The sequence below is a fragment of the Varanus komodoensis genome, unplaced genomic scaffold, assembly GCF_004798865.1.
Source record: "Varanus komodoensis strain SLA01 unplaced genomic scaffold, ASM479886v1 scaffold81, whole genome shotgun sequence".
Lineage (NCBI taxonomy): Eukaryota > Metazoa > Chordata > Lepidosauria > Squamata > Varanidae > Varanus > Varanus komodoensis.
The window spans coordinates 2,213,716-2,230,081 of NW_025336495.1; the positions used below are offsets into that span (position 1 = coordinate 2,213,716).

Sequence of the window (16,366 nt, forward strand, 5' to 3'; positions counted from 1 at the left end):
GTCCAGAACTGGACACAGGACTCCAGGAGAGTTCCAGCTAGTGCTGAGTAGAGGGGAACTAGCGCATCTTGTGTTTTGGAAGCGATGCTTCTGTCAAGGCATCCCAAAACAGCATTTGCCCTTTTAGCAGCTGCATCCGATTGTTGGCTCATATTCAGCTTGTGATCCACAAGAACCCAAGAGCCTTCTCCTTTGCACTATTGCTGAGCCAGGTGTTCCCCATCTTGTGCGGGTGCATCTGATTCCTTGTTCCCAAGTGCAGGAGGTGGCTCTTGCTCCTACAGAATTTCATGCTGTGCCTCTCTGCCCAGCGTTCTAGCCTATCGAGATCGCCCCGTATCTTATCTCTGTCTTCCAGGGTGTTTGCTATTCTGCGCAGCTTTGAGTCATCTGTAAATTATTTTTCCTTGTACTTGTTCCTATTTTGCATTCCTACTTCCACTTTCTGCTGGAGCAAGTTACCAGCAACAAATGTTAAGAATTTCTTGGAGGGACTGTGTTCGGTAATGTTTGACTCCCAACATATATCAGGGACATTGAAGACCCACATAATGATGACATTCTGCCTCCTTGAAACACTGGTAATTTGATTTTTGAAAATTGCATCGCTATCTTCTCCTTGAGTGGGTGGATGATAATCAACTCCAGCTATTATGCTCCTATTACTGCTTTTTCTATTTATATCACTCAGTGGGATTATTGGTCTCTTCTTGTTGTTTGTTTCCCATAATCTTCTGAGTTTAGAAGATGTCAGGCACCCAAGCTGGATTGCTCCTGAAAGAAACAAAGGAATTCATGCATTATCAGTCTATAACCAATTATGTACAGTAAAGCAGCTTCAATTAGGAGCTCAGAACCTTAGTGTTAAGAGTACAAAATCCAATTTATGCTGCACAGAAAAAGAGTTTGTGTTATTTTGCATGCATTGGTCAGAAGAAATACCAGCTCCTGTATCTGGTTGAAATTAGATCAAACTTTTCAAAAGTTTCAGCATAGGAAGAAGTGGAAACATGATGGCTATAATACCTTTTCTGAAGTTAGGATTCCTTGCTCATGCCCTTTTCCCCCAATTTTTTTTAAAGATTTTTATTAGGATTTTTAAACTACTACTAAAAACATCAATCATAAAATACATCGGACATACTGGGTCAGCCCCCTACTACATATTTTTTTGCAAACATTCTATAGTCATTATCAAATCCATTTATAACAACTTAAAAACATCTTTAAATCTAAACCAAGTCCCGTTTCTCCAGCCAATAATAAAAAAAATTCCCAAGTTTGATAGAAGTCAGTATCTTCTTTCTCCTTCAGTGATAAAGTTAATCTATCCATTTCTGCACAGGCCAGAATCTTTCTTAGGATCAGTTCGTCAGTGGGTAATTCCTCACTTTTCCAGTGTTGCGCGAATGCAATCCTCGCCGCAGTGATTACATGTAACATCAAATACATTTCTTGTTTGTTAATATCTTCCGGTATAATGCCTAACGGGAAAACTTCAGGTTTAAAAGTTAAAGGTTTTTGTAGCATTTCCTCAAGCCGCCCTTTTCCCCAAATTTTATCCACCCACCATTTGATAAAAATCTATAACTTGATCGGTTATACAAACAGCTTGTTTGGAAGGTGGGAAATGATCAAACTTGAACCGGTTGAGAATCTCTAAACGCCACCTCAATTCTCGTTCCATCTTTGGTCCACGTTGCTTCCATACAGATGGCAAGCTTTGGAAGTTTCTGGAAAGTGCATTTGTCCTCCATATCTTGCAGCATGTTTGCAAGCATTTATCCGAAGGTCTTGCTTTATTGCACATATCCTTCCAGTTAATGCATTTGTAAACACACTTCGCTTTGCTTCACGAATCTTACCGTAAGCTTGGAAATGTACTGCATTTGAGCCTGGGAGGTTGGAGGCATTCTGCTCTAAAACGAACCGGAAAGGATATGACATGCATCTTTGTGAGAGCCACTGAAACTGGCAAAATGTATTGAACAAGGTTTCTTTCATATAAGGTCTGCACATGGCATGTTCTGCTGGCCCTTTGGGGGGCAGAATAAGAAGGGGTTCCCTGAATCCTGTGCTAACTTTTCCCTCGTGCAGGCTCCTGCCTGTAACCCTTTAGCTGCTTGGCTAGTTTTGCTGGTCATCCTAGCTCACCTTCCTCATTCCGCAATAATATCAAGAGAAGGATGCCACCCTGCTCCCAGCTCAGCTGCTGCCAACCCTGCGCTTCCAGATGTGCTGGGCTTCAAGATGCAGGGCCTCCAGAAAGGGTTTGGGGCTTGCAGCTCAACACATCTGGAGAGTGCCATGCTGGGGAAGGTGGCATTGCTGAAATGAAAAGGCGGGGGCCGGTGGGACAACCAGGAGTGAATTTTGCGGGGGCCAGTTTGGTTCTGGTCTTCAGGACAAATTCCTGGGCTCAGAATTCTTTGGTTCTCCATATATTATGTCTCTGGGCAACCGCCATCCCCAAAACTTTTGGGATGTTGGGGGAGAAAAATAGCATTCTAATTTTTGAAGTCACCCAGGATGTTGCAGCTTGGCCACCTTTCCATTTGGCTGTGGACTCTCTCTGGTTTATCTATTATTATTCTGTGCCACCTGACCCAAAGCTCTCCAGGTGGAGTACAACCAAATGTAAAAACACCACATCTGTATGAGTGCTGTCGAATACTCTGGCCTTCCGAAAGGATGTGACACTCTTAGGGGGCCTTTTGGGAGCTGGCAGCAAAGTGATGCATTTGCTTCCTTTTACTGGTTTCCAGGGTGGTGGAATGGACGCAGAATGTCCGGGTTCCAGTCCCCACTCAGCCCTGGAGCCAGCTGGGTGCCCTTGGGCCAGTCACAGACTCTCAGCCCAGCCTACCTCACAGGGTTGTTGTTGCGAGTGCAAATGGAGCTGCGGGAGCTGCCTTGGGTTCCTCACGAGTGGGAAAAGGAGGGCTATATATGCAGTAGAATAATAATAATACATGACACTAGACAGAGGTGAAAAGGGAAGGTAGTTCAGGCTGGGGAGGTGCCCAAGGCAGCCAGGACTCAGCGGAGACAGGGAACTGGGGCATGTTTCCCTCTGTTCCCTCTTTCTCCTGCTGCAGCCTGGTAAGATGCCATCCACACATTCATTCATTCATTCATTCATTCATTCATTTATTTATTTATTTAGGGGACTTCTATGCCGCCCCATTCGCCAAAGCCTCGGGGCGGCTCACAAACCACATGGGGCGCTCTATGGAGTAGGAAGTCTAGGACACTGCCCCAAGGGGCTTACAGTCTTTCTGCTATGTTCCAGCACAGGTTATCTTTAGTATAAGCAAAACACTTTTTAGAATAATGGCTTGCATCACTGCTAGGAACCGGGAAGTAGATACGTGTTTTTTCTTATAGAAGAGAAACTTTCTGGCAGGTCCCTGGTCCTCCGACATCTAGCTTGGGGTTGATGACGGCTGTCCAAGCTTCAGGCTGGACCCAGCCTACTTCCCCTTTATGTTCTCTGCTTATCTTTACTCCCTGGTTTGTGGTTCAGCTACCCCCGTCCTCCAGACCGGCTGGACTACAACTCCCATCAGGCAGATGGGAGCTGGAGTCAACATCTGGAGGGCCCCCCAGATTGGGCACTTCTGGTTTAGAATCTCTTCAGGAGCCTTTTCTAACGTTTTGCCCTCCAGGTATGTTGGACTACAACTCCCAGCATGCCCCAACCAGCTTTGTAGTCCAATGCACCTGGAGGGCACCAGGCTGGGAAAGCTGAGTTGCTTTCCTTTACTCTTCCTGTTTTCAGAGGTATCCTTTAAAAACAAAACAGAAGGAACACCCCATTTTCTGGGTTCGCCCTTGAACTCCCAGAGCTGAACCTGATGCGCTCATTCGAACCCATCACCAGATGGGGTAACCACTGTGCTCTCTGCCCTTCCAGTTCTTCCACTGTCATGGAGTCAGCATCGCCCAAGGATGACTCTTCTTCCGCAAAGAGCACGGAGACGTCGTTCTCCTTTGGCATGGTGGATGTGTTCCTCTTCTCCGTCATCATTGGCCTCCTGTCCTACTGGTTCTTCTTCCGCAAGAAGAAAGAGGAGATCCCAGAATTTGCGAAGATCCAGACACCGGTGGGGTGAGTTGCTTCATGGGCGAGCGAAGAGCAAGGGTTGGAAGGGGCTGCACTCGTCCCTGGGCCAGGGCCCACTCCGGCGGGGCTGGTGAGACCGGGCTGGTTCGGCACCCGCAAGAAGGGTGCGCTTTGAAGTTCCGCACCCCAAGGAGGGGCCAGGGTCCCGCTTCATAAACCACCCCAGCAGTTGCAGCCCCATGGGGCGCCTGTTCCAGCTGTTGCTGGGAAAATCCATTTCTCCTGCGAGGATTACAGATCGGCTGGTGGCGTGGGGAGTGATTTGGAAGTCTGAAGGGGAAGGCAGATGCTTGCAGCGTTCCTGCTGATAAGGCAGACTCGGTGGTGCTGCTTCCTGCGAGCCCCGTTGCTGCTACTTCCGTTGTAGTTGTGCTCTGCGGCCAAGCGTCAGCATTCCAGTGCCGTGGGGGCCACGGGGCGCAGCCGAGCCCTAGGAATTGTCATGCGGCCAGAGAGCGGGTGGCCCTGGGGCCCGGTCAGGCCATGGAACAGTGGTGTGCGCAAGACCTCAGCAGGGCGTGCTGGACAGACCACGGTCCGAAATGAGGGATTTCTAGAAAATGTGGCTGGCAGGTACTGCTGAAACACCTTGGGGTGCGGAGGTGTCACAGGGTTTCCGCAAAGAGGCCAAGAGGACAAAAGGTTCTGGACCTCAAAATAACGGTAGTGATGTTGGTGTTGTGTAGATCTCAAGACTCTACAAAGTCCTGCAAAATTCCTATGCACGAAAGTGCTGATCGCCCCTTGTAAATTCCCAGCTGTGACTTCCCAGCTTCATGGAATTGCTCCGTCTCATAATGGCAGCGGCAGCAACACCTGAGAATGTGGGTGATATGTTGGTTGGAGTCCTGCACTGAGCCCCTGGGGGATCTGGGTTCTAGTCCCCATGACCATGACGCTCCCTGGGGACCTTTGGGCCAGCCACTCTAAGCCTAGCCTACCTCACAGGCTTGTGGAGAGGATACACGGAGTGTGTCTTACTGAGCAAGCCAACCTGAGCTCCTCACAAGAAGAAAAAAGACAGGATGTAAGTGAAGAGTAATAATATTAATGGAAAGCAAAGGGAGGGGGAGGCTTAGTTTTTAATCTAAAGTAATTTTACACTACTCTGGATGGAGCAGTTTACAAATAATCAGTGTACAAGGCAGCCCTGGATTATAGCATGGAAAGAGAAGACATGACACACGAGGAAGAGGACTGGGGAGGGTAGATGAGAAAATGACCGTTTGGCAGGGCTGTGCAAAGGCCCCGCTGCCCTCTCGTTTCGCTTTCTCATCGTCGTCAGTGGTGACCACTGCCAGAATGGTGGAGGTGGCTTGATGCTAAAGGTATAAGGTATCAAAGGTATGCTAAAGGGGTCAGAGGGCGATCTTGAGGTGGGCGAATTCTAGCCAGAGCAGATGCGGCTCTCAGGATCAGAAGCTCGCATCACGCCTGGGGCTGAAGCCCTGCTGTCCCAGCTGCTCCGCCGTGCCTGGCTATAAGTCTCTTAAGTCAAGCGCCCTTAAATCAGGCGCTGAATCTGGATTATTTTACATCATTTTGCTGCCCTCGTGGTGAGACGGCTTGCTCTGTGGTGACATCGCCAAGCCTCGATCTGCTCCATCGATCGTTCAGCCTATGAATTTTGCCCCACCGGTTGCACGCGATGGGGCCGCAGCCCCGTGTTCCTGGTGGGCCCCGGTTTGGGAGGGCTGGATCCGTTTGCCAGGCATGTGACCGGAAAGGGGGTGGTAGAAGTCAGAGCACAGCCAGGTGGCAGAATTGGACAGAGCGGTCGTGGCAGAAATCGTGTCCCCGGTTGCATTCTGGCTGCGTCCTCCTGGTGTGTGGGAATTGGGAATGGGAATTGTAGTCCATGGGAATTGTAGTCCAGTGCATCTGGAGGTCACCAGGTTGGAAGTTAGAGATAGTGCTCCGCGCTGTATCGTTTTCAGGAGGGTACGTGCGGACTGAGTCCTGACTGTCTGACTGTCCCAAAACAGATGCTTTGCGTTGCTTGGGGTCTCCAGTGGGGCCTGTTTTGGTCCCTGCCCTGAGCCACCCCGGATTTTTGCTCTGTGTCTTGAGGTGCCTTCAGCCGGCACATGCAAGGCCCAGCCCTGCTCTCCCGCACCGCCCGGGTTGGGCTTCCACAGCGTCATTCTGCGTTTTGGAGCCAGACCCTCCTTGAGCAAGTCCAGCTCTTGATCTACCCGTCTGCCTTCTAGGAAAGGAGTGGTTTGTGGCGTCCATTTTGTGCATGGGCGCTCCCCTCCCCACGCCAGCCATTTTGTGGCAGTGCCCACGGCATTCCGTCAGGATTCCCACTGTGCCCACTGGCCCAAACTGTCCTTCAGCGGGACTGTTCAGAGGCTGATGGAGTTGGAGTGGGAGGGATATTTCATCGGCTAATGATCAAGTTAATCAAGGACATGTGATAAGTCCTTTCCTTCTTCTCAGCGGTGGCAGGTTTAATAGGCTAATGCAGAACCCCTTACCTGGGGAGGAAGTCCCACTGGTCGCTGCAGGACCAGCTTCCGAATTGATATGTGTGGGATTCCACCTGTACAGATCCTTGAACGATTTCACCTGTCGCTGAAAGTCTCTGTCTAATTTGGCCCTCCCAGTGCACCTGAAGGTGCAGCTCAGCAAAGCCACTGCAGCTTTTGCCCAGTAACAGCTGCAAACTGGATCATCTCGAGTAATTAATCTGCTTTGTGACTTGTCCTTTGTCTGTCCGAGGCTCTGGCTTCTTGGCTGCTGGAAACGGCGCCTCATTTTGCAGACCGATATTCAAGACCATGTAAATCCCAGTAGAAGGTTTATCCCTAGGATGACCTCCTTCCAAAAAGAGGCAACCATGGGGCATTGCCAAAACAGATGGGTCAGAGAAGCATTCGCCTCTCCAGCACCTAACCGACGTAATCAAACCTTTTAGGCTTAGATGGCTGCTAGTCCTCATGGCTACATGCTGTCATTAGTTTTGGAGGCCGTGTGCACACCAGCAACTGAGGGTTGTGGCACTCCTTTCCTGCTTGCAGGTTCCTGTGGAAGGCTGGCCGCCCGCCTGGACCAAAGGGGCCCCAGGTCCTTTCCAGCCCAGCTGACTTCACGTTCTTACATTGAACTCTTATTATCATATGTTGCAATTCATCTTGAAAATTTCATCTTGAAACTCATAGAAACATAGAAACAGAGCAAGTCAGAAGGGGTCTCTCGGGCCATCTAGTCTGACCCCCGGCTCACGACATGCCCACCATGTGCATGTCCAGCCTATCCTTGAACACCCTCACCGATGGGACCTCAACGAACTCTCGTGAAAGCCCATTCCACACCCTCGGGGTCCTAACTGTCAGGAAATACTTCCTGGCATCCAAATTGAACCTTGGTTCCCTGAGCTTTGCTCCGTTGGAGCACGTCCTGCCTTCCTCTGCAGGGGAGAACAGGTCCCTACCCACCTCCATATGACATCCCCTCACATACCTGTATGTCGCCAACATATCCCCTCCGAGTCTTCTCTTCTCCAGGCTGAAGAGACCCAGTTCCCTCAGTCTCGCCTCATTCGGCATCCCCTGCAAACCGGCCACCAACCTTGTGGCCCTACGCTGCACTGACTCCAACCTGGCTATATCCTTCCTGTAATGAGGGGCCCAAAACTGAGCACAAGTCTCCAGTTGCAGGCACATCAGAGTCATATATGGGCCCAATTCAAGTCCGGGCCCAATTCAAGGTGTTGATTATGACCTACAAAGCCCTAAACGGCTTGGGTCCTGGCTACCTGAACGAGCGCTTACGTCCGTATATGCCCAACCGCCCTTTGAGATCTGCGGGAGAGTTCCTTCTCCGGGAACCCTCCATGAAAGAAATTAGGAGAGTAAGTACCCGGAGGAGGGCTTTCTCTGCGGTGGCGCCCAACCTATGGAATTCACTCCCCAAAGAGGTCCGCCTGGCACCGTCGTTACTGGTTTTTCGGCGCCAGGTAAAGACCTTTTTATTTAAACATCATTTCAATTGTTAAAACATATGATCTGGCCAGGGCAACTTCTTCTTCCTTCTCTTTCTCCTCCTATATTTTTATTTTATACTGATAATTTTAATTTTATTTTTGTAAATCAATGTATTCTTTGTATTTTTATATTTAATGGTAATTTATTATGTACTATTGTATTTCAATGTATTTTATCATGTTGTAAGCCGCCCCGAGGTTTCGGCAAGGGGCGGCATAGAAATGCTATAATAATAATAATAATAATAATAATAATAATAATAATAATAATAATAATAATAATATAGAGTGGCAGTAACACCTCTCTCGATCTAGAAGCCACACTTCTGGCTATGCAACCAAGGGTGGCGTTCGCCCTCTTGACCACCGCATCACATGGCTGGCTCATGTTCAGCCTGCAGTCAACCAGCACCCCGAGGTCCCTTTCACAAGCGCTGCTCTCCAGCCGCTTGTCACCTAACCTGTACTTATGACACCCATTCCTATGCCCCAAGTGCAAGACCTTGCACTTATCCACGTTGAACGCCATCTTGTTGTCTCCTGCCCACTTCCACATTCTGTCCAGATCCTGCCCAACCTGCTCCTCAGTTGTGGCCACTGCTTCAGTTTTAGTGTCGTCTGCAAATTTGATCAGCAGACTGTTCACCCCTTCTTCCATGTCGTTAATGAAAAGATTAAACAGGATCGGCCCCAGGACAGAGCCCTGGGGGACCCCGCTTGTCACTGGCCGCCATCCCGATGATTCCCCACTAATGGTTACCCTCTGCTTTTGGTCCGTCAACCATGCCCTAATCCACCGGACAGTGCTTTGGTGTATCCCGAAACTCCTCAGTTTCTCCACCAGGATATCATGGGGCACTTTGTCAAAGGCCTTGCTGAAATCCAGGTATACCACATCCACTGCATCCCCCCCATCTAGCCATCTCGAAACCTTGTCATAGAATCCCACAAGTTTTGTCTGGCAGGACCTGTTTTTGCGGAAGCCGTGTTGTGTGGCTGCCAGCCTCCCTTCCCTATCTAGCATTGCTAGAACTCTCTCTATTATGAGCCTTTCCATTGTTTTTCCTACAATGGACATAAGACTAACCGGTCTATAATTCCCCATGTCTTTTCTACTACCCTTTTTGAAAATTGGGACCACTGACGCCACCCTCCAGTCCTCTGGAACTTCACCCGTTCTCCACGAGGCCTCAAAAATGGAGGCCAGCGAGCGTGAGGGAACCCCTGCCAACTCTCTAAGTACTCTCGGGTGTAACCCGTCAGGGCCTGGTGCCTTTGTAATGTCCAATGCCCTGAGGAGCCCCTCGACTTCAAGGGGGGGTGACTCTAATCTGTGCCCCTAAGTCCCCGGCCTCATCTAAACTCCCATGCGGATCTCCCCCGTCCAGCTTTGGGGCGAACACAGAGGCAAAACTCCCTCTTCCTGGGCTACGTTTGCCTTCTGAGTGTTGACTGGAGCAGACAGCTTTTTTAAAAAAGCTGCATTTTAAACCCCTTTGGTGCAGGGAGGGAGTGAACATTTGGATTGCCGGCAGCTGTGTTTGGTTTGAGCGCCCTGTTCCTCCTCCCCTGCCCCCCCAGAGTTTGCATCATCGCTCCCTTTAATCTGTTGGAGTATTTTTCTGAAGATGTGCTCAAAGATAGAAACTCTTGGAATAATCAGACGACTTTTATTTACAAAAAAAAGAGCTGAGATGGAAAACAGTTGCTAGGGCAACGGATGCCTCTTGCTGATTCCTCCTTGCCCCATTTGTGAATGGCAAACGGGGGGGGGGGTCCGCTGGTGCAAGGCACCCTGGGAATTTTCATTTTTGAGAGCCCCCCCCCCCCCCCCGCTTCATTCCTTTCTCCTCTTGCCAGATGTTGCAGTCCTTGGATTTGTGCCGGGACCCTCCGGGTAAGTTTGGAAGCAGCCGGCACGAATCCCAAAGGATCAGGCAGCCACTGCTGTTGGTGACAGGCAGTTGGTATGTAGGCTTTGCCGCACTTTGACAAAGGCCGGCCGGCCGCTGGCCGTGCAGCCGAGCGGGACAGGATGAGCGGAGCCCTGCCCACGTCCCCCTGCGGAGGGACGCCTAGCCTTCCGGGCCCTTTGCAGCGGGCATGACGTGGTCCTCGGAGTCGTCATGGGGTGTGTGTACTCGCTGCCACCCGAAGACGCTTCTGCCGGGAGGTAAGGCAGCCTGGCGCTCCCAGAACTTCTCCTAGCCGTGTCGACCCGTGGATTTCGATGGTGAGCCAGGCCGGGGGGCGGGGAACTTCTGCCTGGGAAAGCTGCTCTGCGGCATGCGGTTCTGCCTCAGCACGGCCAGGATGTTTGGTGCCTCGTGTGCCTTTCCTTCCCCTCGCTCCCCCACCCCCGGTGCCCTCGCTGGCACGGATGCGAATCCTGAGCACGAACACGGAAAAAGGAGTGGAAGGCACAAGGGCTGGAGGCACGTGGGGAGCAGCGCAACCTTTTTAAGACACCCCAGTGTGTCTGCACTTGGCTTGTGGGGGGCTCACGTTGGCACCAGCGCTGGTTTTCGACCCATGGAGTGGCTGCCCCCCGACTGGGTCACTGCAAAGTGCTTATGTGAGGTAAGAGCTCCCATTCTGGGGTTGTTTGGAGGATAACGGGGGGGGGGTCCCACATACCCTTCCTTCATCTCAGATGAATGGCAAAAACATCCCCCCGCAATTCTGGCAGGCACCAAGAAGTTGGGAAAGTTAAGCCTGGCAGGACTTCGGATTTGGCAAGGTCTGTGTACGTGCTGGGTTTCCTCTTGAATGTCCACTGTTCAAGTTGGCCTGTCTAAGAGAGGGGCTGTTTGGTGTTGGCCCCAGCTCTGTGGAACACTCTTTTGGTGTGGACTCCCCGCCCCCCCACGGTGTATGTGCTGAGCTGACATGCCTTCAGTCACAGAGAAAAGCTTCAGTCTCTGGGACAGACGTTTTGATAAGCAAGCCCTGGCCGGAAGGAGCCGAGCGCATTCGAGGACCGTTCGTTAACCGTACGGCAGGATTCTCCAGAACCCTAGTGGGTTGTTCAGTCCAAACTAGGCCAGTCATGTGCTTGGGACTGTGGCTTGTGCGGTCTTATATCCGAGAGTGCTTCCTTGGCAGCATCTGAAGGTTTGGGCTGCCAGCATTGCCCAAGGCTGCAACCTGGTTAAACTCTGCAAGGCAGGGCTGGGGTGCCCCAGGCTAGGGCCAAATCCTGCCCTGCAAGGGTTCCCCAGAAGGACCCCTCCCTTTCCCCTGAACCCACACTTTTTCTAACCACGATTTTTAAGATGAGTTAGAACATTTGGGAAGACCTTTCTAGTTTTGTGGATTGGGACCGCTGGTACAGGATTGTCACATCGGCATAACACAAAGGACGGCCCCAGAACTAAGTTCTCCATCATTCGCCCTCGCTGACTTGTATCTCACGAAGTCCACCTTGTAACACCTGTCAACACCTTGTGTTGCCTTGTGCTTAGATTTAAGGATGTACTTCCTGCTTTTTTAGAAAGCACCATAAAAGCGCCTGTTTTTCACTGCTCATTGCGCACGAGAGTGCTGGCTGATGTTTCTCCTGGGGAGCATAGAGTATTTTTGTAAAATGTTGGGCCCCTCACGGTGGCACGAACCCTGTATGTGACGGCGCGTGCCTTTGGGACAAAGTCTGCAGACAAGCGGCACTGGGAGGGTGCGTGGTGGAAAGCACGGCACTCTGAGCATAAGTCCAAAGTAATATGCTTAATTGTGATACAGTGACGGCATAACTCAACTTCTCTAAACAACTTTATCTGTAAGGTAAATCTGGAAGGGTTTTCTTTTCCCTCACCTGGCTTGTCAATTCTGCATGGTGTTTTCTCCTCCTTTTTTTTTTTTTTTTTTAGTGATGGTCCCACAAATTATTTCAATACATTATGGCTTTTTTCTTGTCACTGACTGGGCTAAAAGTGCCAGTGCCCCAAATAAGTTACGATGTGAGGGCTTGTTGTATTTTCACAATTCGGGCTTCCTTTGTCATGACGGCTGTTTATTACTTACGGCTCCCACGGCTAATACGTTTCCTACAGCCGTTGGCTGTCCAGAAGGCACAGCTCTGGCTCGCTTGCTCTTCCGCCCTCTTCCCACACTCCTGCCTAACTCATCAGCTTGCGGTGGGGTTCTCCGCTTCCTCTCCGCTGCCGATGAGTGCCTGCCCCATCCCTAGCCTGGCCTCGGGGAAGAGAGCTTTCCTGGGTGGTGTTTTCCTTGGCATTTGCTCTGCTCGCGTCTGTCTCCCTGTGGGAGCGCTCCGCATTCTCCCTCCCTCGTGAAAGGCGAGTGGGAACCCGATCGAATGCCCCCGCTCTTGGCTCGGGGTCGGAGCCCGCCGGCAGCCAGCACTTTCTTCCCACTCCTTGCTTCCAGAGGGCCTGGGCATCCAGTCACCCCCCCCCGCCAGTCGGCGTCTCCTGGCCGTGCAGCGCTCTCCTTCCCAGCTTCCAGATGTGCTTGGCTGGGACACGCTTCCGCTGAGACGTCCTTCGAGCACGCAGGCCGATGGGGCGACCGCGACGGCCCCTGCCCCAGCCCGCGACGGCGCTGGGAGCCAGGTGGGCTTTTGCATCCCTGAAGGGTCTTCCTGGCACAGCTGGACTGCCCCCACCCCCCAGCCCAGCCCAGCCCAGCCCAGCCCTTCCTGAATGCTGCCTTCCACTCCAGACCTGCGGATCAGCACCAAAGGACGCTCCAGCCCAGCCCGTCCCAATTTGACACCTTCAGCTCTGTAGCCCTTTATTTATTTCAGATGTATTCCATCCATTTTCTCTTTGCAAGGGGTGCCAAGGTGGCTTATGGGACAGCTCTGTGTTTTAACTTCACAACAACCCTGTGAGGTAGGTCGGGCTGGCCCGAAGTCACCCAGCCAGCCCCGTGGCCAAGGGAGGGCTAGCCCCGGGACCCCCATGTCCTTGCCCAGCACCCTCACCCTAACTTCCGCCATCCATCTGGAGGGTGCCAAGTTGCCTCCACTGGGGCAAAGCACACCATTTTGAGCGTGTCCCCAGAGCGGTGTGTGCTCACGCTTATGCATGCACACATGTTCGCTGGGGGAGCCTGCTAGGAGGAAAACAGAATTGCAGTTTTGAAAGTTCCTTATCCGATATCTAGTCTGAAATGGTCTGTTTTTAGAAAAGGAACCATTCTGGTTAACGTCTTGACCCGTATATCACATAGGTCTGGGAAAGCAGAATAGAAGTCCCCGTCTTGGGTAAACACACTCATTTTAGTCTTGTGCTCGAGCTGGAAGCCCCCGCCCACATGGCATTAGGGGAGGTGGGAGGCATAGGGGCATTTTTCATTAGCCCCATGCAGACTTACAGCCCCCCCCACCCTCCGGACACATCTGTAATGCTCACAGTTGCTGGCACACAAGGGTTCTTCCCAGCAGCGACACCTTCTTCCCCAGTGTCATGCCATATTATGGGATGGCTCACTCCTGGGACAGTGAAGCCATGTGGGGAGACCTGCTGGCACGGAGGCAGTGCTGGCCGATCCCAGAGAGCTCCCACACAGTGGCTGCAGCCGATGGGTCTGGGGGGCACCAGTGGGAAAAGCTCACCTGGTCCTGGAAGCTCCCTTGAGGAGAGAGTGCTGAGAGGCCAAGAAGAATTTTGCACATGCTCAGAAGCAGCCTTCCAGTAGATGGTGGAGCAAAAGTCCAAGCTCTCTTCCCTAGGCTGGGGCCTTCTGGATGTGTTGGCCTTCCTGCTCCCAGCCCTGGCAGGCAGTGTGGCTTGGGCCTGGGAATTATTATTATTATTGGGTTGGGAGGGCTGATCCACGGGGTTCAGCCAAGCCACTGAATTTGAGCCGACAGTGTGATGTGGCTGCAGAAAGCTCTTGACCGGCTGCCGCTCAGAGGGGCCCAGGATCCCGTCTCTGTCATCCCAGGGTGCGTGGCACAGGGCAACAAGCTCAAGCTGCAGCTGGCCACATTCTGGCTGGCCATCAGGGAGACCCCCCTGGCTTTTCGAGCAGGATGGCCATGGGGCCCAAGGCCAGGGGAGGTGGTGGGCGCTCCCACACCCACTGGACAGCCCCCTGAGAGGGGCGGTGTCATTTGGGGTTCTGCCCTGAATTGGGTTTGGTGGCCTTGGGGCCCTTTCCGACTCAGCCAGTCCCCGAGTCTCACTGATGGCTTCCGAGCAGCCCTCTGGCTCCTTCCAACTCGGCTGTTTTGTGTTTCTGTGAAAGTGCACAGCGGGATTTGGCAGAGGACCCTGATGGCCAGGAGCCGTGAGACGGGACAGGCTTGGAACGTGCGTGGGCAGAGGGGTCAAGCAGGGGGCCTTCCATGAGGGGGACTCCTAGCTGGTCGCTCTTCCTCCTGCTGGATGTGTCTGCTCAAAGGTTGACTGTGTCCGGAAGTGAGGGGCCTGCCGTGATAGCGGCGCCGCTTGGTTCCAAGCGCTGGCGCATCTCGCCTGAGCTCGGTGCCGTCCCAAGTGGGGGATCAACAGCACGGAGTCCGGAAGGACGGCAAAGAAGCGCATTCGCTGCACGGATTGCCAGTGCGGAGGCCTTGTGCAGCAGCCTCGCTGGGCTTTGGGGATGTCCTTGGGCAGTCGCTGCAGATCCTTGCCTCCTATCTCTGATTAGGAGGCAAGGATCTGATTCAGGGCTTTCCTCCCTCCAGGCTTTCTGGCAGAAGCTGCCCTTGGGCTTTCTCTTGTTCATTTCCCTAGATGAATAATCGCTTGCCTCCAGGGTTGTAAGGAGGACAGGCACACCCCCCTCCAGCTCGTCCTTGCGGGGCATTCCAAACCCTTGTAGAATCACGGAATGGTCGCTTGGAAGGGGCCCAGAAGGCCATCTAGCCCAACCCCTGCCCAGTGCAGGACTCCAGTTAAAGCATTCTGGACAGGTGGCCATCCAGCTGCCCCTTGAATGCCTGCAGGGTGGGAGAGCCCCCCACCCCTCTGGGTCTTGGGATCCGTTGCCGCAGTGTTCTAATCGTCCGGAAGTCCTCCTGATGCCCAGCTGGAATATGGCCTCCTCTCCAGGCTAAACACTGTGAACCTTAACAGCAACCCTGCGAGGCCAGCTAGAGCAATTGGCAGGATGCAGGCGAGGAGGTCTGTGGCAGAAAGCGACTCTCGTGGCAGAGCCACGCCTGAGCTGGGGGCGCTCACCCCCGCTCTGTTGAGCCGCCGTGCCAGTCCAGCAAAGCTCGCACACGTGTATTTGCATGTCTGTTCCGTGCCACTGTGATCTGGGAGGAGGGTCTGGGTGGCCCAGAAGGAGGGTGCAGAGGGGGGGCCATGCCAAAACCTGGATGCGGCTTTGCACGGGGAAAAGCTTGGTCACAGGGACAAAGAGGACTAGGAGGAAAGTAGCAACGATAGGAAGAAGGTAGATTAATTGAGAGAGGGGCCCCTGCTGGCTGAGAATGATGGGTGTTGTAGTCCGCCAGGGCAGGGGAGGCTGCCCTGAGCTACTCTCTTGGTTACACAATTGTGGCTGTGAAATGTGCCACTGTGTTTCTCTCTCTTCCAGCGCACAATCGACAAATGAGGGCAGTTTCATTGAAAAGATGAAAAAGACGGTATGTCTGCACGGGGCTGGCTGGCTGGCTGACGTTGAAAGATGCTGGCTGGGAGTTGTAGTCCAAGCCACCTGGAGAACGCCAGGTTGGGGAAGACTGAAGGCTGCACGCTGCCCACCGCACGGCTTGCATAAGAGCAAAGAGGTGGTGGGGCTGCCTTGATGTGGAAAATAGAGGCCGGCCGGAGTTTGGCAAGACGGCGGCTGGCGGAAGTCTAGCGGGGCCGGGAGGGGGCCACGCAAGACCCTCCCCCCTGATTTGCTGGATTTCTGTGTGCAGGGAGCGTGGGGGTTTTCCCTTCTCACCGCCCTGCCGTATCTGGTACCAAGGATGGCTTTGCCACATCCCCTGCATCAGGTCATCCCTGCCATCCAGGAGTTGGCAGACGACCAGGAAATGGCTTGCCACAGCTGTTGCAGCAGCCCACCCATTCCTGAGGGGCTGCCCTGGAGTTTGGCACTTTCAGGCTTAGCTGCTAAATGCTCCCCTGCTTTTGTCTCCTTCCCAGGGAAAAAACATTGTGGTTTTCTATGGCTCCCAGACTGGGACCGCCGAAGAGTTTGCCAACCGCCTGGCCAAGGACTCCCAGCGCTATGGCATGCGCGGAATGTCAGCCGACCCAGAGGAGTACGACCTGGTGTGTTTCTATCTTTATTAAATTCATTGAGTTTCTATCCCACCCTTCCCT

The 16,366-nt window shown here is 52.7% G+C and overlaps 1 protein-coding gene across 2 annotated transcripts in view; it reads left to right on the forward strand.

Annotated features, from left to right (window-relative positions):
* Window positions 1-16,366, forward strand: part of LOC123036702 (NADPH--cytochrome P450 reductase) — a 54,549-nt gene that overhangs the window by 22,120 nt on the left and 16,063 nt on the right. For both annotated transcript variants that reach the window (XM_044456108.1, XM_044456109.1), the window contains exons 2-4: window positions 3,917-4,111; window positions 15,630-15,678; window positions 16,187-16,315. In XM_044456108.1, coding sequence (XP_044312043.1) covers window positions 3,930-4,111; window positions 15,630-15,678; window positions 16,187-16,315 — 360 coding nt within the window. In that variant the 5' untranslated portion in view covers window positions 3,917-3,929. The remainder of the gene's footprint in view (window positions 1-3,916; window positions 4,112-15,629; window positions 15,679-16,186; window positions 16,316-16,366) is intronic.